Raw genomic sequence first — 25201 nt, 5'->3', positions numbered from 1 at the left:
GCGGCCTGTCTGGGGGGGCGGCGGCCTGTCTGGGGGGGCGGCGGCCTGTCTGGGGGGGCGGCGGCCTGTCTGGGTGGGGCGGCAGCCTGTCTGGGTGGGGCGGCGGCCTGTCTGGGGGGGCGGCGGCCTGTCTGGGGGGGGCGGCGGCCTGTCTGGGGGGCGGCGGCCTGTCTGGGGGTGCGGCGGCCTGTCTGGGGGTGCGGCGGCCTGTCTGGGGGTGCGGCGGCCTGTCTGGGGGGGCGGCGGCCTGGCTAGGGGGTGGGCGGCCTGTCTGGGGGGGCGGCGGCGTGTCGGGGGCGGCGACCTGTCTGGGGGGGCGGCGGCCTGGCTAGGGTGTGGGCGGCCTGTCTGGGGGGGCGGTGGCGTGTCGGGGGCGGGGCGGCCTGTCTGGGGTGGGGGCGGCCTGTCTGGGGGGCGGTGGCCTGTCTGGGGGGGGCGGCGGCCTGTCTGGGGGGGGGCGGCGGCCTGTCTGGGGGGACGGCGGCCTGTCTGGGGGTGCGGCGGCCTGTCTGGGGGTGCGGCGGCCTGTCTGGGGGTGCGGCGGCCTGTCTGGGGGTGCGGCGGCCTGTCTGGGGGGGCGGCGGCCTGGCTAGGGGGTGGGCGGCCTGTCTGGGGGGGCGGCGGCGTGTCGGGGGCGGCGACCTGTCTGGGGGGGCGGCGGCCTGGCTAGGGTGTGGGCGGCCTGTCTGGGGGGGGCGGTGGCGTGTCGGGGGCGGGGCGGCCTGTCTGGGGTGGGGGCGGCCTGTCTGGGGGGGGCGGTGGCCTGTCTGGGGGGGGCGGCGGCCTGTCTGGGGGGGGCGGCGGCCTGTCTGGGGGGACGGCGGCCTGTCTGGGGGGATGGCGGCCTGTCTGGGGGGACGGCGGCCTGTCTGGGGGGGCGGCGGCCTGTCTGGGGGGGCGGCGGCCTGTCTGGGGGGGCGGCGGCCTGTCTGGGGGGGGCGGCGGCCTGTCTGGGGGGACGGCGGCCTGTCTGGGGGGGGCGGCGGCCTGTCTGGGGGGACGGCGGCCTGTCTGGGGGGGGCGGCGGCCTGGCTGGGGGGCGGCGGACTGGCTAGGGGGTGGGCGGCCTGTCTGGGGGGGGCGGCGGCCTGTCTGGGGGGGCGGCGGCCTGTCTGGGGGGGGGCGGCGGCCTGTCTGGGGGGGGGCGGCGGCCTGTATGACTTCTTTCAGCTGGAAAATATCAAGTTTGAGTTGAAAGGGTCAGCAGAGGGCTTTGAGACACTGTTTACAACAATGTTTGAGGAATTGTTTGTCTGGGGGGGGGGGGAGAGGATGGGAGGGGGTGAAAAGAGGGAAGAAATTGCACAAACTATGAACTGTGGGAGTGTCGATAATGTTTCTGATTAATGTTTTTGTACTTTTGAACATGTTTGGAATAAAATACATTAAAAAAAAAAGAAACAAGGGGTGTGGGGAAAAGGTAGAACGGCACTCAGCCATAATGCCCGCTTGGAGAATAGGTGCAGACACGATGGGCCGAATGGCCACCTTCGATACTGAAACAATTGTGTGTTTAAGGCGGGCAGCACGGTGGCGCAGTGGTTAGCACTGCTGCCTCACGGCACCGAGGTCCCAGTTTCGATTCCGGCTCTGGGACACTGTCCATGTGGAGTTTGTACATCCTCCCCGTGTTTGCGTGGGTTTCGCCCCCACTACCCAAAGATGTGCAGGTTGCTGGCCATGCTAAATTGCCCCTTAATTGGAAAAAATGAATTGGATACTCTAAAATTTAAAAAATGTGTGTTTAAGGCAAGACTATTGGCTAGTTGTCAACTCTCTATTGATAGATTTAGTGTTCCTTTTGGACTTGTTTATGCCAATGAAAAGTACCAAGGGATTTCCCAGAGCAGGATTCATTCGTAGCCCCTGACTCTAGCTAATTCTATATTTTCTCATTCCCCTCTGTCGTTTCTTCCTTCTGCACCCTCCAGATGTTTGAACTGAAATGTGATGACACATGATCATGTTTACCATGTCCGCCTGGCTCCTTCATCTTTAACTCTGAATAATAAATAAAAGTAACATTGTTCGGACTCTGGTTAGCTTTTGTATTGCAGCCGGCACATCTTCCCATGATGGTCACTCAAAATTTGTAGCCTACATCCCTAATACCTTTTACTTTACAAACTCCACCGACTCCTTATACCTTGCAGAATCAATTGTTAAGATTCTCAATGCCTTGATATAATTGCAAGGGGTTCGCGCTCACAAGGCCAGCATGCTTAATTGCCCTTGAGAAGGTGGTGGTGAGCCGCCTTGAACTGCTGCAGTTCATGTGGGGCAGGTACACCCATAGAATTGTTAGCAAGGGAGTTCGAAGATTTTAACCCAGTGGCAGTGAAGGAAAAGCGATTGTAGTTCTGAGTTAGGATGGGGCGTTCTTGGGAGGGGAACTTGCAGGAGGTGCTGTTCCCATTTATCTGCTGCCCTCGACATTCTAGGTCGTAGAGATCACCGGTTTGGGTTTGAGTCCACCATTCCTACCCTGCTTCTCCACAAGGTGCAGCAGCTTTAACCATTTCATCCCTATCTTCTATGCCCTCTTCAGATTATTTACTCTACTGGTTCGAACAATTCCACCAGGAATTTCCTTACGGGGGGGGTGGTGCTATATGTGTATTTGTGTGGGGTGGGGGGGGGGGGGGAAAGAGAGAGAGAGAGATGAGGAGAAGAGTGGTCCGGTGGGGAATGTGTGGCCTTCCACATTCACCTTAAACTCATTGCCAAATGGGGGAGAGAGGGGAACTTCCTGACAGTGATCGCACTCACTTTTTCTTGGCTCTGGAAGGCAGCCAGGATTTTTAACCTCTCACTTTATTGAACGATAATAGAACACGCAAATAAGCAGTAAGGTTTTTATCGTAGTTAAACTTGGCACTGTCTTCTTGTAGTAGAAACTAGTTTGCAACGTGATAACTGTAATAAGCGTTCTTAATTTTCATTTCAGCTTTTCAGCAATTTGCTTTTATTCTTACATTGCCAATAGGGAATAGACAGGAATTGTTGTATACCCAAGGCACCTCAATGACAATAAATAGCTTCAGAAATTGGTTAGGACCCATAACTTGAAATATCAGCTCAAATTTGTATACTGAGTTTTAGAAAAATGTTTAATAAACCTCACAGGATGTTTATATTTGAAGTAAATAGCTAGGGATTCCATTTGACACCAGCTGCAAGCCATCTAAGATCCATCAACAATTATACCAAGTATTTTCTTTTCTGTGAATTTACAGTGCAGAAGGAGGCCATTCGGCCCATTGAGCCTGCACCGGCCCTTGGAAAGAGCACCCTACTTAAACCCACGCTTCCACCCCATCTCAGTAACCCCACCTAACCTTCAAGGGCCAATTTAGCATGGCCAATCCATCTAACCAGCACATCTTTGGACTGTAGGAGGAAACTGGAGCACTCAGAGGAAACCCACGAAGACACTGGAAGAAAGTGCAAACTCCACCCGAGGTTGAAATCGAGCCTGGGACTCTGGAGCTGTGAGGCAGCAGTACTAACCGCTGTGCCACCCTCTGTCCTGTGATAGAAGTAGAGAATTCATGCTTGCGTTTCACCAACAAGAATTGTTGTGGCTAAATGTCCATACAAGAATGAAAATCTGGAAGAAACTGACTGACAAAAGGATACTGGATAGGTGAGAGTCACACGAGTTGAATCCTAAGCTGGTGGAACCAGCAATAATGCCTTGTGGAGCTGCAAAGCTCAGTCAGCCATTTTCTTCAGTCTGCCATGCAGCAGCAGCAGCAACACAGCAAAGGGGATCTGTCCAGGTTTGAATTCCTGGAGCCTATCTACACTGTTTTGACTGGAACTTCTGTACCATCAAGGGCAACAAGGTAGCACAGTGGTTAGCAGTGTTGCTTTACAGCGCCAGGGACCCGGGTTCAATTCCCGGCTTGGGTCACTATCTGTGCGGAGTTCAATTGCCTTATTCACTAGACTCCTTAAATTGAAAATAACACTAATGACTGAACACGGTGGTCGACACGTTAGCCTTTGTTTCCTCTGCCTTCTACACTCCGTCATTAACCTTCTGCCTGCAGCAATGCTTCACCCCCTTCTGAATCTATTCTCAGGTTCCTATCCCCTTCCTGCTCACTTTAATCCTGGCGCGTCCAGCCAGCAGCTAAATTGTGGCCCATGAAGCTATTCTATGCGGCTCCCCAAGCCACTGTTGAAAATGCTGGAGCTGCGCCTCCGAGAGAGAGAGATAGTGTGTGTGACAGAGACCGAGACATACCAAGGGATGTTCACACCCAATCACACAGTGGGTGAGGGAGCACCCTGACACGAGGACCAAGCCGGACACGCACACTGAGGGGCAGCACGGTAGCATTGTGGATAGGACAATTGCTTCACAGCTCCAGGGTCCCAGGTTCGATTCTGGCTTGGGTCACTGTCTGTGCGGAGTCTGCACATCCTCCCCGTGTGTGCGTGGGTTTCCTCCGGGTGCTCCGGTTTCCTCCCACAGTCCAAAGATGTGCAGGTTAGGTGGATTGGCCATGATAAATTGCCCTTAGTGTCCAAAATTGCCCTTGGTGTTGGGTGGGGTTGCTGGGTTATGGGGATAGGGTGGAGGTGTTGACCTTGGGTAGGGTGCTCTTTCCAAGAGCCGGTGCGGACTCGATGGGCCGAATGGCCTCCTTCTGCACTGTAAATTCTCTGATAATCTATGATCCTCTCACACCCCATCGGTCATCTTGATTAATCCCTTTTTTTAAAAATTATCAATTTATTGCTCTGACATCGCTTTATTTTTTGCTCAGCAAGTTGCTTCTTCTCTTTACACTCAATCTTTTATTTTAATTTAAAAAAATTCATGTATTGTGCCAAAATCTGCTCTTCTCCTTAAGCAAAAAACTATTGGAAATGTGGCCCTTGCTGCAGAGGTTGGGCAAACCTGGTTTAAACCCTGTCCAACAGCTGCAAACCTCCCCCCCCCCCCCCCCCCCCCCCAATGGTATTGGTCCCAGGTTCATTGAGGTGGAACCTGATTTTTACAGGTCCCAACACCCCAAGAGTTGAAAGCATCAATAATCCAGAGATGATTTTAAGTCTTAAAGGGAGGTTGCTTGTTCCTTTGTCCTAGCAGACAAATTGGCTCTGGTTGGCCAGGTCTGGTTTATGAAGCATATTGTCCTTATTCATTTATTCCTAACGTCCCTTAAATCTGCCTACAGGACCTCGTCCTTCTTTCTATCTCCATCATTAGGAATATAGGAATTAGGAGCAGAAGCATGCAATTCAGCCCTTAGCCATTCAATCAGATCATGGCTGATCTCTTCCTGGTCTCAAAATGAAATGAATGAAATATGAAATGAAATGGAAATCGCTTGTCACAAGTAGGCTTCAAATGAAGTTACTGTGAAAAGCCCCTCGTCGCCAGATTCTGGTGCCTGTTCGGGGAGGCTGGTACGGGAATTGAACCGTGCTGCTGGCCTGCCTGGGTATGCTTTAAAAGCCAGCTCTTTAGCCCTGTGCTAAACCAGCCCTTACCAAAATCCACCTCCCTACCTGTTCCCCATATCCCTTTAACCCATTTTTTATCAGAAACATATGTTAGTAAGGGCAGTACGGCGGCACAGCACAGAGGACCCAGGTTCGATTCCCCGCTGGGTCACTGTCTGTGCAGAGTTTGCATGTTCTCCCCGTGACTGCGTGGGTTTCCTCCGGGTGCTCCGGTTTCCTCCCACAGTCCAAAGACGTGCAGGTTAGGTGGATTGGCCATGATAAATTGCCCTTAGTGACCAAAAAGGTTAGGAGGGGTATTGGGTTACGGGGCTAGGGGGGAAGTGAGGGCTTAAGTGGGTTGGTGCAGACTCGATGGGTCGAATGGCTTCCTTCTGCACTGTATGTTCTATATTCAATCCCGGCCTCGGGTCACTGTCCGTGTGGAGTATGCACATTCTCCCTGTGTCTGCGTAGGTCTCACTCCCACAACCCAAAATGATGTGCAGGGTAGGTCGATTGGCCACGCTAAATTGACCAATTGTGTACTCTACATTTATTTTTTTAAATAAATATATATATTAGTACCAATATTGACCTCCGCGTCTCCCATTTGAGTCAGAGATGAGGAAAGGTAGAGTAATGGAGGCTGGTCAATGAACATATTCAAAGTATGATTTGTGTACTGGTTTTGTTGGAATGTGGACTGCTATTGGTTTCTTTATGCTGTAGTGCCCCTGATACATTTCCATCTCTACAAGAAGATCCATTTCCTCTTTTGTCCACTTCGTCTTTCCTGCCAAGTTTCCTTTTTGTTGCGTGAGCCTCCACCTGCTTTGCATTTTGAACCTCGACATGCCTACGATGCTCGCATTGCCGAAAATCACTTTTGGATGTAAACTGCATTTCGCAGTGATCGCAAGCAAACGTGTCTCTGGCAACGGGTGGCCCTCCACCGTCACACCCGCTGCAGTGGCATGATATTGTTTAACATTGGCCATTTATTGTTGCTTCTAGCTCACAGTTCCATGTTTTTATCCAAACTGCTGTAAACAGATATAACTACTTGCATTCTATCTCTTTTGCTCAAAGCTTTCCCTGGGGTAGGTGGTAACCAACAGCTTTCTTGAACTGTTGCAGTCCATGTGATGAAGGTACATCCACGATGTGGTGAGAATTGATGCTGGCTCTCTGGAAGAGCAACTCACCTAGTCCCACTCTGCCACCTTTCCTCGTAGCCCTACAAGTGGTTTCATTACAGAGAATTATCCAGCTGTCTTCAAGGTCCCAATTGAATCTGCCTCCACCTCGGAGGGTATTCTTAATATCTTAACCAAGCTTTCCCTCATTTTCCTGTTTGTTCTTTTGTCAATCATCTTAAAACAATGACCCCCAGTTCTTAACCCTTCCACTAATGGGGACAGTTTCTCCCCATCTTCTGGGTTGAGACCCCTCATGGATACCTTCTCCAAGCTTTTCCAATTTATCCATTAAGTTTCTTATACCTGGAAGAATGCTCATAAAGCCCTTTATTCTTCCCTTACATTCTTCCAAAAGTGGGGTGCCCACATTGGCATCCTTCCATCTGCAAGAGAGGAATCTCAAAATTATCTGCTGTACTTATGACTGAACAAACCAATTCTGGAAAGACAGTCTGTTATGTGAAGTGGTCCCTTCCCGACGGTGCTGGATTATCTCTGCCGATGTCGTTTACGGGGCTGGCATCTGCTTTGGAGCTTCTGAAACCACGTCGAGTCATGGTGAATTCCACCCACAGCTGGTGTCATTTGCACTAATTGTCTGCTCACATATCCCCACTTGTCATGATTAATGTTCTCTTTTGCCTCACATGCCTCTTTTGACAGTCTCCTTGAATCAGAGCTTTGGGCTGGACTCTGGACATGGGCTTCATCGCCCTAGAGCATATCCTTGGGGCTGCAACTAACATCCACCCTGTGCACATGCCCAAGCCAACAAAGTCTTTTTTTCTTGATTAGCGCTGGCATGGCTGCCCAAGAATAGTTGATTCAGTGGTGACTTTGTCTTTCCATGTGACAGGAGATGGGAATTAATGAGCCTTTTTCCTCGCTGGATATATATATGGTGCCCAGGCTTCACTGTCATATCGCAATGCGTTGAGAACACAGGCCTTAGTACCTTTGTTCCTGCAGATCGGTTTGTTGTTTTCCTATGCCAGTTTAGCTGGCCAAAGTTAGCTGTCTTTGCAATGCTTGTGCCGAGCTCTTCAAGCGATAGGACAGTGGATACTGTTCATAACTGGGACTGGGTTTACCAGGATGTTGCCTGGTATGGAGGGTATTAGCTATGAGGAGAGATTGTTCTGCCTAGAGAGACGGAGGCTGAGGGGTGACCTAGATAGGGTAAACACTTGTGCCCCCTTGTAATTGGGAAAAAGCCTACAAGTTCAAGGTGAGGGGGGAAAAGGTTCAGTGGAGATGCCCGGGGCAAGTTCTTTTTAAAAAAATTTTTTTTACAGAGGGTGGTGGTGGCTTGGAATGCACTGCCACATGAGGTGGTTGAGGCAGATACATTAGCAACCTTTAAGGCTTATCTGGATAGGCTCATGAACAGACGAGGTTTAGTAGGATGCAGGTGGTTGGGCTAGATATGGCATGTGGGCGGCGCAGGCTTGGAGGGCTGAAGGGCCTGTTCCTGTGCTGTATTGTTCTTTGACGTGTTCACATGGCGGTGGGCCTGCCTATTGCATATCTGGGGGCCACTGTTCCCCTGAGACCTCTTGGGAGTTCAGCCAAGTATTTTCTTTTTAATAAATTTAGTGTGGCCAATTCACCTACCCTGCACATCTTTGGGTTGTGGGGATGAGACCCTCGCAGATACAGGGAGAATGTGCAAACTCCACATGGACAGTGACCCGGGGCTGGGATCGAACCTGGGTCCTTAGTGCTGTGAGGCAGTAGTGTCAACCATTGTACCACCCAAATGGACAGTATTTTATCACTCTTGACCTGTGCCTCGTGGGTGGTAGAACCGCTTTAGGGAGAGTTAAGAGGTGACCTACTCTCACCTGTTCTTGTAGCTACAATATTTATATGGTTGGTCCAATTAAATATCTAGTCAATGCTGACCATTGCCCAGGATTTAGATGGTAGGTGATTCAACAATAATAATGCTAGCCAATGTCAGCGGCAAGTGGAGACTTTCTTGTTAGAGATATTTGGCAAGTATGACTGACTAAGTGCCACGGCAATCTTCCTTGCCACTTGAATATTGCCCAGGTATGGCTGCATGTGGTAAAAATTGCTTCATTACTTAAAGGAATTGCAAATGGAACCGAACACTCAGATCTTCTGCACACATCACCAGTTCTATCCTTATGATGGAGGAAAGCCATTGTTGAAGCAGCTTCAGGTGGCTGGGCCTTGGACACTGCCCTACGAAACATCTGCAGTGATGTCCTGGAGCTGCGACGATTGGCCTCCAATGACCACAAACACCTTCATTTGTGCCCAATCTAACTCCAGCGAGTAGAGAATGTTTCCCCTCGATTCCCTTTGACTTAAATTTTTCCGGGGCTGATTTATGCCACACTCTGTCAACTACTACCTTGATAACGAGAATAATCGAAGTGAGTTGAAAGGAATTAATGGATTTAAATGATGCCACGAGCTTTTATTTTCACACAATAGTTTTATTTTCGAATGTATTCAATGACACATCCTAATGTGCTCTTGAACAATTTCCCCACTTATCCTTCCTCACTCTATTGTTTCATCCGGAAAAGATTACAGAAATAAATCAAGTACGTAAACCTAGAAACCAGCCAATTTTTTTAAAATCATGAAGTTTAACAGTTGCTATGAACGTACATCGCCTTAACAAAACCACCTAAAAAATGGAAGTCATCAACACCAATTAAGACTATCGTTAATACCAATTTAACCCAAGTTGTTTTTGTTTAACTTACAACTAAATCATCAGTGCCATTTTCATTATTTTGGCTCCCGCAAATTGCAAAGCACTTAATTCAAACCTGAATGAAAAATTAGTGCAAAATAAATTTCATACTGAAATAACATTGGAAATCATTCCATTGACCCCCGTGTAGACCTTAATGTAAACCAAACAGTGCTCAGTGTAAAATCAATCTGGAATGTTATGCTAAGGAGCCCCCAGCAACATCCAAACAAGTGAAACATCAGAACAAACCAGTGCTACCATACATCTGTATTTTGGTTTCACCATGATGCCGATTACGCAGCATTCAGGAAAGTGTGGTTCCAGATCATACAGGGAACCAATTCCGCTAAGCTCTTCGGAATTTGAATTATGTAAACGCTTCAACATACTTCCACTGCGCCATGCTAAATTCTATTCAAAATTCCAAGCAGTCCAGCTGCTTGCTGCTCAGATGGTCTCCATTCTGGCCTGCTCGATTGCAGCTAGTGAATTTGACTATCCACAGCACCAGTGGCTGAGAAGGAGTTCAAGCCCACTTCTATGCCCTGCTCGGAAAGAGAGGGAGAGAAAGCTAGCCCTACTGCACGGTAACACCAAGGCAGCCTCATGCTGGCACAGAAAGCAATAATCCCAGGTCTAAATATGGAACATCTTTAGAATGGTCTCATGTTTAATACTGCCACAAGCAGCAACTTATCCCCCTGCACATCAACTTTGCAATTAGCCCACTGACAGCGCAGGGGGCAGCTTTTAAATCATCTGGGTTTCCCCAGAATTTCCCTGAAAACAATTAGCTGAAAATATTCCAGTTCGTTATTTGATTCATAGGCCCTTATGTTCCAAATTCTTTGCATGAGAAGGGGAGGGAGAGAGAAAAAACAAAGAGGTGCATAGTTGATTTTTTAAATATTAACATTACTTCACCTCATTTGCCCATATTCACTACACCTGACAAGTTTTAAATGTGCATTATTTCAGAGTGCTCATTATACATCCTGAAAACTATGGTACACAAATAAAATAACTGTGTCTGCTGTGCATGTGTACACACAGGCATTTGGAATCTTTTACCCATCCAAGTGATCTGCAATTCACATCAAAGAATCCCAAGGTCCAACTAAGGGACTGAATGTGGAAAAATGTGCTCGTCACCAGAGTGGGGAAAAGTACTGTACATGACCTTTTACTGCCATCGTCACAATAATCAAATTGATCAACAAGCAGATGGTCTCATGACCAGGAGATCCTAGCAGAAGCTTGCTCAAGCCTTTCTTCACAGGTGAAACACTAGCTTCACTGAAAATTACACTGAGCAACCTTAAATGTTTGGGATATTTTGTCACCAAATTATTTAAACATTTTAGTCCCTCATTCACGTGCACCACCTTCAGACTATACTGTGACTCACACCCACCATGCTATACTTTATTCAAATCCATCCCACCTGGTGGTAGCTATTTGAGCCCGAGTGTTAGAATACAAACAAGTTATAAGAGCTGGACCAGCTGGATACAACGCACCATTCCGGAAATCTCTTTTCCAGCGCAATTAGTTCGGCGGTTCTTTGATCTTCGCCAAAAAAATGATGAGAAGCGACAGCAATAACAACCATGCCATTGGGCATCAGGTCAAGAGTCTGAAAAACATAACACGGTACAGGAATGTTCAGTTGAATACTGGCAGCTGCAGAATTACTCAATTACTTTATTAAGAAAAATATCTGTTCATTAAAAAAATTGTACAGACTCACCGATAGAATGCTTTATACTAATGTGTGGAGGCGTTCGACAGAAAGTTTGATATTGCATACAATATCCTCCAGTTTGAACCACATCAGACCAAACATATTTTGGTTCTGCTGAGCAAACCGATTTAGTGTTTTTCTCATCAATTATCTGCTACCCACCAATTTATTTTTTTGGTCAGTTATACGGCATATTACTTGGATAGGCCGATCTTCTACTACAATAAATATATCCTCATTCCGTCTGTGACGAAGGAGTTGATGTTGTGTGCCAGATACCTTGACCTACTTCACTTTTAGATCACAGTTAAACAGAGGACATTCATTCCAAATGTAGACTGTAAAAGGGCAACTATACCTAGCCCAGTGAGCAGGCAGCAGTTCAATTAGCTAACCAACCCGCCACCTCCCATTCCTATCTAGTATTTGGCTCTTCAGTTGAACAGTGCTGCCAACACTTGCCAACTAGGCTTGCAAACTTTATAGACTGGGAGAAGATCTGCAGGGCCACAGACACCCAGACCACCGAAAGGCAAAGCATACAGGCTACTGGGAATGAACTGGTTTACCTGGATCTCCAACCAAAATTTCCAAGCTGGAGCCTGTAGTCCATGGGAATAAAAAACAAAATAATCTCCATAATTATTATCCAAAGAAGACCCATCCCCAAAAGATGATTGGATCATGCGAGTTCCTTCAAGCGGCCGAATGTACAATGTCATGTGACTGGGACCTATACAAAGCATGAACAAATATCAGTAGTTGGTTAATACTCACAATATTTCTAAACAAAATTACAGAACGCTTGATGCAATCAAGGGGATGAGAGAAGAACTAGCTAAGGTAGACTGGGAGCAAAGACTTTATGGTGAAACAGTTGTGGAACAGTGGAGAATCTTCCAAGCGATTTTTCACAGTGCTCAGCAAAGGTTTATACCAACAAAAAAGGACGGTAAAAAGAGGGAAAATCGACCGTGGATATCTAAGGAAATAAGGGAGAGTATCAAATTGAAGGAAAAAACATACAAAGTAGCAAAGATCAGTGGGAGACTAGAGGACCGGGAAATCGTTAGGGGGCAACAGAAAACTACTTAAAAAGCTATAAAGAAGAGTAAGATAGATTATGAGAGTAAACTTGCTCAGAATATAAAAACAGATAGTAAAAGTTTCTACAAATATATAAAACAAAAAAGAGTGGCTAAGGTAAATATTGGTCCTTTAGAGGATGAGAAGGGAGATTTAATAATGGGAGATGAGGAAATGGCTGAGGAACTGAACAGGTTTTTTGGGTCGGTCTTCACAGTGGAAGACACAAATAACATGCCAGTGACTGATGGAAATGAGGATATGACAGGTGAGGACCTCGAGAGGATTGTTATCACCAAGGAGGTAGTGATGGGCAAGCTAATGGGGCTAAAGGTAGACAAGTCTCCTGGACCTGATGGAATGCATCCCAGAGTGTTAAAAGAGATGGCTAGGGAAATTGCAAATGCACTAGTGATAATTTACCAAAATTCACTAGACTCTGGGGTGGTCCCGGCGGATTGGAAATTAGCAAACGTGACACCGCTGTTTAAAAAAGGAGGTAGGCAGAAAGTGGGTTATTATAGGCCAGTGAGCTTAACTTCGGTAGTAGGGAAGATGCTGGAATCTATCATCATCGAGGCATCTGGATGGAAATTGTCCCATTGGGCAGACGCAGCATGGGTTCATAAAGGGCAGGTCGTGCCTAACTAATTTAGTGGAATTTTTTGAGGACATTAACAGTGCGGTAGATAACGGGGAGCCAATGGATGTGGTATATCTGGATTTCCAGAAAGCTTTTGACAAGGTGCCACACAAAAGGTTGCTGCATAAGATAAAGATGCATGGCATTAAGGGGAAAGTAGTAGCATGGATAGAGGATTGGTTAATTAATAGAAAGCAAAGAGTGGGGATTAATAGGTGTTTCTCTGGTTGGCAATCAGTAGCTAGTGGTGTCCCTCAGGGATCAGTGTTGAGTCCACAACTGTTCACAATTTACATAGATGATTTGGAGTTGGGGACCAAGGGCAATGTGTCCAAGTTTGCAGACGACACTAAGATAAGTGGTAAAGCAAAAAGTGCAGAGGATACTGGAAGTCTGCAGAGGGATTTGGATAGGCTAAGTGAATGGGCTAGGGTCTGGCAGATGGAATGTTGACAAATGTGAGGTTATCCATTTTGGTAGGAATAACAGCAAAAGGGATTATTATTTAAATGATAAAATATTAAAACATGCTGCTGTGCAGAGAGACCTGGGTGTGCTAGTGCATGAGTCGTAAAAAGTTGGTTTACAGGTGCAACAGGTGATTAAGGAGGCAAATGGAATTTTGTCCTTCATTGCTAGAGGGATGGAGTTTAAGACTAGGGAGGTTATGCTGCAATTGTATAAGGTGTTAGTGAGGCCACACCTGGAGTATTGTGTTCTGTTTTGGTCTCCTTACTTGAGAGAGGACGCACTGGCACTGGAGGGTGTGCAGAGGAGATTCACTAGGTTAATCCCAGAGCTGAAGGGGTTGGATTACAAGGAGAGGTTGAGTAGACTGGGACTGTACTCATTGGAATTTTAGAAGGATGAGGGGGGATCTTATAGAAACATATAAGATTATGAAGGGAATAGATAGGATAGATGCGGGCAGGTTGTTTCCACTGGCGGGTGAAAGCAGAACTAGGGGGCATAGCCTCAAAATAAGGGGAAGTAGATTTAGGACTGAGTTTAGGAGGAACTTCTTCACCCAAAGGGTTGTGAATCTATGGAATTCCTTGCCCAGTGAAGCAGTAGAGGCTCCTTCATTAAATGTTTTTAAAATAGATAGTTTTTTGAAGAATAAAGGGATTAAGGGTTATGGTGTTCGGGCCGGAAAGTGGAGCTGAGTCCACAAAAGATCAGCCATGATCTCATTGAATGTTGGAGCAGGCTCGAGGGGCCAGATGGCCTACTCCTGCTCCTAGTTCTTATGTTCTTCAAGTACTCTTCCCTCCCACTATGCTCCCTTTTAAAAATTTATTTACACAAGGCAGGTAGTGTCTGAAAATCAGCAACCTTTAGACTCTCAGTGCTGGATTTAGGATCTTGCCGGGTTTTGGGTCGTGGGGCTGGATTGGGTCCAAAGTCGCTTGGATCACACCAAAAGGGAAAATACAGGTGTGCAAAGCCAAAAACTAAGTTGGCACGTCACTACACTAGTGCAGCACCTAGCCCAACAAGTTGGAAGTTAAAACGAAAGAGAAAATGCTGGAAAATCTCAACAAGTCTGGCAGCACCTGTAGGGAGAGAAAAGAGCTAACGTATCGAGTCCGATGACTCTTTGTCAAAGCTGCCAGCTTGTCTAAGCTGGAAGTTATTTCATCATCTAACCATAATAGAAAATCATGCATGGCAGCTTAAGAAACGCCTGACTTCCGGATATCACTGGTCTTCAGATTGCTGGATTTCAGATTTTGTACCTGCACCACAGTTTTAACATGTTCATCACCATGCGTAACTGAGATTAAAGTACCTCAGGGCAATAAAATAAATATATCTGGGATACAACTTTATATTGTGTGTGCATGTACATCAAAAGATGAGGAGAAATGAAACCATTGGGGACTCTGGGGTCTCATTCACACAAGCAATGCAACTGAATTAGCTTTACAATTTAAAAAAAATACTTTGATAATCATGATCTTGAGAGTCGGTAAAATTGCAGAACACAGATCGGCCATAAGGTGGCCCTATACAGCAGGCTAAAATTGATGGAGGGGACAGAGGAATGTATCTGACATGTATCACATTACTGCTGCCACATTAACTTCGCTAGTTAAGTGGCTATTACTTGCTATAGCTTCAGCAAAATACTGAAGATGAAACTATTGTTGAATTAAGTTTAAAATTGGAAATATAATAACTGATTCATAGTGACACAATAGACGGACAATATTAGTACAGCAGCAAAATACACCCAAAAGCCCAGATAAAGACGTCAATATGGGGCAAAACTAAAGCTAATGTAAAATGCGGTGTCCAGGCCCGGATTTAAAAGATACTGGAAATTTTAAATTAAAAAAACACACAAAATTGTGCAAAAACATTTTTGGAGTTTAAAAACTCAAGATTTGAATTAGACCTGGGAGCAGAATTAGGCCATCCTCCCATCGTGTCTGCTCCATCATTCAATCATGGCTGATATGTTTCTCATCTCCATTCTCCTGCCTTCTCTCCAAAACCCCTGATCCCCCTATTAATCAAGAACCTATCTATCTCAGTCTTAAAGACACTCAAGTGACTTCTGGGGCAATGAGTTCCACAGATTCACCACCCTCTGGCAAAGAAATTCCTCATCTCGGTTTTAAAAGATCGTCCCTTCAGTCTGAGGCTGTGGCCTTGGGTTCTAGTCTCTCCTACAAGTCGAAACGTCCTCTCCACATCCACTCTATCCAAGCCTCGCAGTATCCTGTAAGTTTCAATAAGATCCCCCCCCAGCCCATCCTTCTACTCCAACGAATACAGACCCAGAGTCCTCAACTGCTCCTCATATGACAAGCTCTTCATTCCAGGGATCATTCTTGAGAACCTCCTCTGGACCCTTTCCAAGGCCAGCACAACCTTCCTTAGATATGGGGCCCAAATCTGCTCACAGTACTCCATTTAGGGTCTGGCCAAGCCTTATACAGCCTCAGAAGTACATCATTGCTCTTGCATTCTAGCCCTCTCGACATGAATGCTAACATTGCATTTGCCTTCCTAACTGCCGACTCAACCTGCACGAATCCTGAACTAGGGCTCCAAGTCCCTTTGTGGCTTCTGATTTCCCAAGCCTGTTCCCATTTAGAAACTAGTCCATGCCTCCATTCTGCTTACCAAAGTGCATAACCTCTCACTTTTCCACATTGTATTGTCATGTGAGATTCCCTTTAAGAAAAGTGTGTTTTATCAAATGGCTGCAAGTGTGGGTGGAGCTGGAATGTGATTCTGTTTTTTACTTTCGTTTTGAGCGGGAAGCTCTTTTTGGCTCTATGTTTAGTTTTGCTTTCAGTTGGAGAGCTGCATTCAAACCAAGCAGATGTATACTGGTCTCTCTCTGTATGTGAAACAAGGTGTTTAGATCACTTGATAATTTAAAAGTGAACTGTTCTCTGTAGAGAATTCAAACCTACTGTCTTTGTTAAAAAGTGTTTTGGCTTAAGGATGTTGTTAGGAAAGTTATTAAGGGTTACCTATAGAGTACTGTATCTTTTTGGGGGGTTATCAATGTTGGTAGTTGGTAAGATGTTTACTGTGGGTTTTTAAAATGTTAACTGGATTCATAGAATAAACATTGTTTTGTTTTTAAAATACTTCAGATCTCTGGTGCATCACACCTGCAAAGTGGGCACTTGTGCTCCCCATAACCAAAATCTATTAAAAGTTGTGGGTCAGGTGAACTCCATGAAATACTTTTCTCTAAACCCTGGCCCATAACAGTATTCCATCTGTCACTTCTTTGCCCACTCTCCTAGCCTGTCCAAGTCCTTCTACAGCCCCCCTGCTTCCTCAATACTACCTGTCCCTCTGCATTTCTTAGTAATAACCTTGCATAATTTTTGGATTTTAAATTTTTATTCCAGTTTGTCATTTTAATTAAATGCAAAATTTCCATGAACACTAGGATCAGCCGCAGGCAACACTTGGATGCAGAAACTAAAATTCAGGACTTCCGGTTGCGGCTATGCCGAGGTAGGTCGCACATTTGGCAGCTCATGCCAGGAACGGACTTTTGGGCTCTTTAGAGGGGCCCCAACGGCAATTGTTCGACGGCTCCCAGTGTGGGAAGGTGACAGCAAGGTTCCCCCGGCAATGTATGGATTGGACCAGGAGTGGAGCGGTTAAGAAAGTGATTCTGGTGCAGCGGAAAGTGCGAGGGAGGAGAAGCAAGATGGCGGCGGGTGGAGACCAAGCAGCGTGGGCGCAGTGGTCGCAGGAGCAGCAGGAGTTCCTTAAGCGCTGCTTTGCGGAGCTGAAGACAGAAATGCTGGCGCCAATGAAGGCGTCGATTGAGAAGCTTGTGGAGACCCAGAAGGCCCAAGGGGCGGCGATCCAGGAGGTGCGGCAAAAAGCCTCTGAGAACGAGGACGAGATCTTGGGCCTGGCGGTGAAGGTGGAGGCGCACGAGGCGGCAGAAAAAATTTGAGGACCTGGAGAATAGGTCGAGGACGAAGAATCTTCGGATTCTGGGTCTCCCCGAAGGAGTGGAGGGGCCCGATGCCGGGGCATATATGAGCACGATGCTCAATTCGCTGATGGGCGCGGGAGCTTTCCCGAGGCCCCTGGAGTTTGATGGGGCTCATCGGGTCCTGGCAAGGAGACCCAAAGCCAACGAGCCGCCAAAGGCTGTCGTGGTGAGGTTCCACCGCTTTATGGACAGTGAGTGTGTCCTGAGATGGACCAAAAAAAAAAATGGAGCAGCAGGTGGGAGAACACGGAGATCCGAATCTACCAGGACTGGAGTGCGGAGGTGGCTAAGAAGAGGGCTGATTTTAACCGGGCTAAGGCGGTTCTCCACCGGAAGGGGGTGAAGTTCGGGATGCTGCAGCCAGCGCGATTGTGGGTCACGTTCCAAGATCGGCACCACTATTTTTAGACGCCCGATGAGGCATGGAACTTTATCCAGTCTGAAAAGTTGGACTCAAACTGAGGGTTTGTCGTTGGGGGGGGGGTGTTTACTGTGTTTGGGGAATGTTCTTTTTGCTTTGGTGCTGGGTGGGGATGGGTGAATGGATTTGATGTGGGGGCTGTGGGAGAGAGTGGGCGTTGGTGTTGGAGGGGCAGGGCCCCGCGGAGGAAGAGGGGGGGTGGAGGCCCGGGGATGGGGGGTTGGGGTAAGGCCGCAAAAAAGGGTTTACGCCAGAGGGGGCGGGTCCAGCTCAGATGGAAAGCGCGGGCTTTTTCCCGCGTTAGGGAAGGATGGGGGCGGGGCCGGGGGGCAGGGCGGTGCTGGAGAGGAGCGCACACTGACTGCCAAGGGGGGGGATTCTCACACTGGGGGGTCGATGGAATGGCGGGAGAGGCCGGGATCAGCAGGAGTCAGCTGACTTACGGGAGTGTCATGGGGGAGCAAAATGGTGGGGGGGGGGGGGGGGGGGGGGGGGGAGGAACTGGGTTGCTGCTGCATTGGCCAAAGGGGAGTGGAAGTAGGAGAGGTAGTCGGGGCGTGGGTCCGCCGCCTGGGGGACTGGAGGGTGCGGGAGGCGCGGGCATGAGGCTGGCCTAGAAAAGGAGATGGCTAGTCGGCAAGGGGGGGGGGGCCGAGTAACCCCCAATCCGGCTGATAACTTGGAATGTGAGCGGCCTGAACGGGCCGGTCAAGAGGGCCCGGGTGTTCGTGCACTTAAAGGGACTGAAAGCAGACGTGGTTATGCTCCAGGAGACGCATCTGAAGGTGGCAGATCAGGTTCGGCTGAGAAAGGGATGGGTAGGGCAGGTCATTCGTTCAGGGCTGGATGTGAAGAACAGAGGGGTTGCAATACTGGTGGGGAAGCGGGTGTCGTTCGAGGCACTGAATATTGTAGCAAATAATGGAGGTCAATATGTGATGGTGAGTGGTAGGTTGCAGGGGATGCGTGTGGTACTGGTGAACGTATATGCCCCGAATTATCATAGAATTTACAGTGCAGAAGGAGGCCATTCGGCCCATCAAGTCTGCACCGGCTCTTGGAAAGAGCACCCTACCCAAGGTCAACACCTCCGCCCTAGCCCCATAACCCAGTAACCCCACCAACACTAAGGGCAATTTATCATGGCCAATCCACCTAACCTGCACGTCTTTGGACTGTGGGAGGAAACCGGAGCACCCGGAGGAAACCCACGCACACACGGGGAGGATGTGCAGACTCCGCACAGACAGTGACCCAAGCCGGAATCGAACCTGGGACCCTGGAGCTGTGAAGCAATTGTGCTATCCACAATGCTACCGTGCTGCCCCATTGAATTGGGATGATGCCGGATTTATGAAACGCATGCTGGGTCGGATTCCAGATCTGGAGGTAGGAAGCTTGATGATGGGGGGGGCGGGGGGGGAAGACTTCAACACGGTGTTGGACCCAGCACTGGACCGTTCTAGGTCTTGGACGGGTAAGAGGCCGGCTGCGGCCAAGGTGCTCAGGGGGTTTATGGACCAGATTGGGGGGGGGGGGGGTAGTGGATCCATGGAGGTTTGCCAGGCCGCTGGCCAGGGAATTTTCTTTTTTTCCCCACGTCCATAGAGCCTACTCCCGGATAGATTTTTTCATTTTGAGTAGGGCGTTAATCCCGAAAGTGGAGGGAACGGAATATTTGGCCATAGCCATCTCGGACCACGCCTCGCATTGGGTGGAGCTGGAGGAGGAGAGGGACCAGCGGCCGCTGTGGCGCCTCGATGTGGGACTGTTGGCGGATGAGGGCGGGTGCGGGGGTGTATTGAAAGATACTTGGAGGCCAACGGCAATGGGGAGGTGCAGGTGGGGGTAGTCTGGGTGGCGTTGAAGGCGGTGGTCAGGGGAGAGCTAATCTCCATTAGGGCCCACAGGGAGAAGAGAGAGAGGAGGGAGAGGGAGAGGTTGGTGGGGGAGATTTTCAGGGTGGACAGGAGCTATGCAGAGGCACCCAAGGAGGGGCTACTTAGGGAGCGACTGAACATCCAGACGGAATTCGACCTGATGACCACGGGGAAAGCAGAGGCACAGTGGAGGAAAGCGCAAGGGGCGGCGTATGAGTATGGGGAGAAGACGAGTCGGATGCTGGCACATCAGCTTCGTAAGAGGGAGGCAGCGAGGGAGATTGGTGGAGTTAGGGATAGAGGGGGGAATACGGTGCGGAGTGCGGTGAGAATAAACAAGGTATTTAGGGACTTCTATGGGGATCTGTACAGGTCTGAGCCCCCAGTGGGGGAGGAGGGGATGCGACGGTTCCTAGATCAGCTGAGGTTCCCGAGGGTGGAGGAGGAACAGGTGGCTGGTTTGGGGGCGCCGATTGGGCTGGAGGAGCTGGTTAAAGGATTGGGGAGCATGCAGGCGGGGAAGGCCCCAGGGCGGGATGGGTTCCCGGTTGAATTTTACAGGAAATACGTGGACCTGCTGGGCCCGTTGCTAGTGAGGACTTTTAATAAGGCGAGGGAGGAGGGGACCTTGCCCCCGACAATGTTCAGGGCGCCGATTTCTTTGATTTTGAAGCAGGACAAGGATCCATTGCAATGTGGGTCGTATAAACCGATCTCGCTCCTCAATGTTGACGCTAAGTTACTGGCGAATGTGCTGGCTACGAGAATTAAGGACTGTGCCCCGGGGGTGATTCATGAGGACCAGACGGGATTTGTTAAGGGTAGGAAGCTAAATACTAATGTGTGGAGGCTACTCAATGTGATTATGATGCCCTCGGTGGAGGGGGAAGCGGAGGTAGTGGCAGCTATGGAAGCGGAGAAGGCCTTTGATCGGGTGGAGTGGGAGTATCTTTGGGAAGTGTTGTGGAGGTTTGGTTTCGGGGAGGGGTTCATCAGTTGGGTCAGGCTGCTATATAGAGCCCCTGTGGCGAGTGTGGCTACGAACCGGCGGAGGTCGGAGTACTTTCAACTGTACCAGGGAACGAGGCAGGGGTGTCCCTTATCCCCCTTGTTGTTTGCACTGGCAATTGAGCCGCTGGCCATGGCACTGAGGGAGTCCAGGAAATGGAGGGGACTGGTCCGGGGGGGGGGGGGGGGGGAGAGAAGAGGAGCACCGGGTGTCCTTGTATGCCGATGACCTGTTGTTGTATGTTGCGGATCCAGTGGAGGGGATGGCGGAGGTCATGCGGATCCTTAGGGAGTTTGGGGACTTTTTGGGGTATAGACTCAACGTAGGGAAGAGTGAGCTCTTTGTGGTGCATTCAGGGGACCAGGGAAAGGGGATAGATGAGCTACCGCTGAAGAGGGCAGAAAGGAGCTTTCGGTACCTGCGGATCCAAGTAGCTAGGAGTTGGGGGGCCCTGCACAAGCTCAATTTGACGCGGTTGGTGGAGCAGATGGAGGAGGATTTTAAAAGATGGGATATGCTGCCTCTCTCACTAGCGGGTAGGGTGCAGTCGATCAAATTGATGGTCCTTCCGAGGTCTCTCTTTGTGTTTCAGTGCCTTCCCATTTTGATCCCCAAGGCCTTTTTCAAATGGGTAAGCAGGAGCATCATGGGATTTGTGTGGGCGAATAAGACCCCGAAGGTGAAGAGGGTGTTTCTGGAGCGTAGCAGGGACAGGGGGGGGCTGGCGCTGTCGAATCTATGTGGCTATTATTGGGCAGCCAATGTGGCGATGATCCATAAGTGGGTAATGGAGGGAGTGGGGGCGGCGTGGAAGAGGCTAGAGATGGCATCCTGTGTGGGCACGAGTCTGGGCGCTGGTGACGGCACCGCTGCCGCTCTCGTCGACAAGGTACACCACAAGTGTACCTAGGGGCAGCACGGTAGCACAGTGGTTAGCACAATTGCTTCACAGCTCCAGGGTCCCAGGTTCAATTCCCGGCTTGGGTCACTGTCTGTGCGGAGTCTGCACATCCTCCCCGTGTGTGCGTGGGTTTCCTCCGGGTGCTCCGGTTTCCTCCCACAGTCCAAAGATGTGCAGGTTAGGTGGATTGGCCATGATAAATTGCCCTTAGTGTCCAAAATTGCCCTTAGTGTTGGGTTACTGGGTTATGGGGATAGGGTGGAGGTGTGGGGTTGGGTAGGTGCTCTTTCCAAGGGCCGGTGCAGACTCGATGGGCCGAATGGCCTCCTGCACTGTAAATTCTGTGAAATCTGTTAAGTCCGGTGGTGGCGGCGACGTTGAAGATCTGGGGGCAGTGGAGGCGCCACAGGGGCGATGTGGGAGCCTCGGTTTGGTCCCCGACTCGGGAGAATCATCGGTTCGTCCCGGGAAGGATGGATGGCGGGTTTCGGAGCTGGCATCGGGCAGGGATTAGAAGAATGGGGGACCTGTTCATTGATGGGACGTTTGCGAGCCTAGCGGCACTGGAGAAGAAGTTTGGGCTACTCCCGGGAAACGCTTTCAGGTACATGCAAGTGAGGGCGTTTGTGAGGCGGTAGGTGAGGGAATTCCCGCTGCTTCCGGCACGTAGGATTAGGACAGGGTGATTTCGGGTGTATGGGTTGGAGAAGGCAAGATTTTGGCGATATACCAGGAGCTGCAGGAAGAGGAGGAGGCCTCGGTGGAGGAGTTAAAGGGCAAGTGGGAGGAGCTTGGCGAGGAGATAGATGAGGGTCTGTGGGCTGATGCCCTGAGTAGGGTTAATTCTTCCTCCTCTTGTGCCAGGCTCAGCCTAATAGTTTAAAGTTACTCACAGAGCGCATATGACAGGGACGAGGTTGAGTAGGTTCTTTGGGGTGGAGGACAGATGTGGGAGGTGCTCGGGGAGCCAGCAAATCACATCCATATGTTCTGGTCGTGCCCGGCGCTGGAGGGGTTTTGCGAGGACTATGTCCAAGGTGGTGAACGCCCGGGTCAAGCCGAGCTGGGGATTAACATTATTTGGGGTATCGGACGAGCCGGGAGTGCAGGAGGCGAAAGAGGCCGGTATTCTGGCCTTTGCGTCCCTGGTAGCCCGGCGGAGGATTTTGTTACTGTGGAAAGATGCGAAGCCCCCCAGTGTGGAAGCTTGGATCAATGACATGGCAGGGTTCATCAAGCTGGAGAGGATAAAGTTTGCCTAGCGAGGGTCTGTGCAAGGGTTTTTCAGGCGGTGGCAACCGTTCCTAGACTATCTCGCAGAGCGTTAGGAGGAGGTCAGCAACAGCAGCCCAGGGGCGGAGGGGGGGGGGGGGGGGAGGAGGGATTTATTTTGGGGTGGCGTTTGGGTTAAGGTGGGGGGCTTCCCTATTTGTATTTTTTTACTGTTATATGGGGGGTTATATATGGGGGAAATCCAGTGTATAATTTCTGCTTGTTGTGTTTTTCCTTCTTTTTTCTTGTTGGGGTTGGGGGGGGGGGGGGGGGGGGGGTTTGTTGAAAATTTTGAATAAATATATTTTCAAAAAAAAAAAAAAATCAATAAAATGTTCACCCTTCACAGTTGTGATGTGACCTCAGCAAAAAAAAAAAACTAAAATTCAGTCATTCTCATACCTGTCACCTCAAAGGTCAATCTCCTAGACTCTGAAGGCATCTTATTATTGGAAATCAGTTTGAAAGTATCAGGTGTCTTGGGTGAAAATTCTGCAGCAGGCAGATACCAGTTCTTCCTAGAAAACAGCAAAAAGCCGATGAGTAAACTCGAGCAAAAGTTTCTTCAAATCAGGCGGCTTGAGCAGAAACAACTGCTGCTGTTCAACAGCGGTAAATAATTTACTGCACTAGCATGCTTGACTGTTCCATGCAATTCTCTCGGAGATGGGGTCTACACATTTAGCCCATCGGTTAAATATAAGCCAGTCATGGACCAAAATGTGGCCTTGAAGTCCCCTATGGTCAAACAAACTGCTGACATTTAACGTCAAACTTCACAAAGGGTGGGTGACGCAGAGAAACTTGTCCCAATGATAGCCAACATCCCAAGAGATAGAAATCCTCACCTGATAATGCCGCTCACAGGTAAGAACCAAGGAAATCCACAAAAAGGTGCATTCTCACATGAACTTCTTATTGTATGGTTTATTTCAGGTATATGTGGAGTAATGTGGGACATAAGGGTGTAGTCAAATCCATTAATCCATATCCCAGAATCTTTCTTGATTACTTCCCTGTTAAGGTCATGGAATGTCCTTGTTGTATGCTGAAGTGAAGAGAGGGAAAGAAGTGAACATGTTGCCAAAATCCAGTTTCATATCAAATACCATATTACAAATATTGGGCGCATCTACTGGCTGCGTCTCGTCAGAATGAGAAGTGACTAGATCCGGGAGAGGCCCTCTTCCAGGATTTACCCGGCTCGCCATGCCTCACCCAGGTTTTGAAAGGGGGGTGTCTCCCAGGGGTTGGTTAGCTGGGTGGTATGCAAAGTTGCAAAGGTGGTACCCTGGCACCCCGATGCAACCTGGGCATTCTGGCATTGCCAGCCTGTGCCCAGGAGGGATTTTGCCCACTCCAGAAGTGCCCTGCCCTCATCAGGTGGGGCGTGGGTGGCTCGATGGCCCCATTATAGGTGAGTTGGGGGGCAGGGTCACATTAGGGGATCTCAAGATTGGGGCACCATTTTTACTCTTCTTGCACTGGTGAGTGGAGCTCCTCAGTGCAGGAAATGAGACTAAGTTATGTCTCGAAAGGGCGTATAGCTGGAAATCACCCGGCTTAACATGCTCGATATAGGACTATTTCATTCTGATGAGCTCCTTTGTCTGTAAATTGGAGGTTAATTGCTTATTCAGAGCATGGCCCTGTTCTTTTGTGTGGACGGGAACAGGCAACCAAAAGCCAGATAGCAATGATGAGTTGAAGTCTGGACACTCCTTGACAGAACCATTGTTTTGGGGGGGGGGGGGGGGGGGGTGCACTGGGCATTTCTCAGCAAGAAAAAAAGGATCCTGTTCGAACAGGTGGGGCAGAAGGATTTGGAAAACGACAGAGAAAGTTCATGAGAAGCTACCACTGAGACAGGATTTCGGAAAGGGGTCTGAAAGAGCTTCACTCCCAGCAAGATACGTCTGTGAATGCAAGTATCAAGTTTGCCTGTCTGTGTAAGTGGAACTTAGAGCTGTATGTTCACTTTACGTGTTGTTTAATGGGAAATCGTGTGTTAGGGTTAAAATATACATGTTAGCTGTTCTTGTTAGGTTTTAGGTTTGAAGTTTAAACACAGTTTTTCTTTTGTTTTAATAAATTTTAGTTTCTTAAATAACATGCCTTATTTCTTGTGCAATCACTCCTGAAACACACAGTCTTAAAAAATTAATAAAGTTGCGGTTTTGGTGCAGTATCGTATCCAATGTTGTGATCTGTCTAGGTGTCCGTAACATATTTAATCTCCTGCATTCTGCATCACAGACCTTGTATGTTGTTCATCCCGAACATTCTGCCCCTTTCTCTGCCTCTGCATTTTAAAAACCTCTTCCATCTCCTTCCAGTCCTGACAAAGGGACAGCACGGTA

The 25201-nt window shown here is 49.0% G+C and overlaps 1 protein-coding gene across 1 annotated transcript in view; it reads right to left on the bottom strand.

Annotated features, from left to right (window-relative positions):
- Positions 1 to 9109: 9109 nt before the first annotated feature.
- ermp1 (endoplasmic reticulum metallopeptidase 1) overlaps positions 9110 to 25201 on the bottom strand; it is a 57984-nt gene continuing 41892 nt past the window's right edge. Inside the window, exons 12-15 of the mRNA XM_072517225.1 lie at positions 23690 to 23889; positions 23244 to 23359; positions 11713 to 11876; positions 9110 to 11035 (exon numbers count right to left, since the gene is read on the bottom strand). Of these exons, the coding sequence (XP_072373326.1) occupies positions 10871 to 11035; positions 11713 to 11876; positions 23244 to 23359; positions 23690 to 23889 (645 nt within the window). The 3' untranslated portion in view covers positions 9110 to 10870. The remainder of the gene's footprint in view (positions 11036 to 11712; positions 11877 to 23243; positions 23360 to 23689; positions 23890 to 25201) is intronic.

The sequence above is a fragment of the Scyliorhinus torazame genome, chromosome 9 (assembly GCF_047496885.1).
Source record: "Scyliorhinus torazame isolate Kashiwa2021f chromosome 9, sScyTor2.1, whole genome shotgun sequence".
Lineage (NCBI taxonomy): Eukaryota > Metazoa > Chordata > Chondrichthyes > Carcharhiniformes > Scyliorhinidae > Scyliorhinus > Scyliorhinus torazame.
This window is presented reverse-complemented; position numbering and strand designations above follow the sequence as displayed.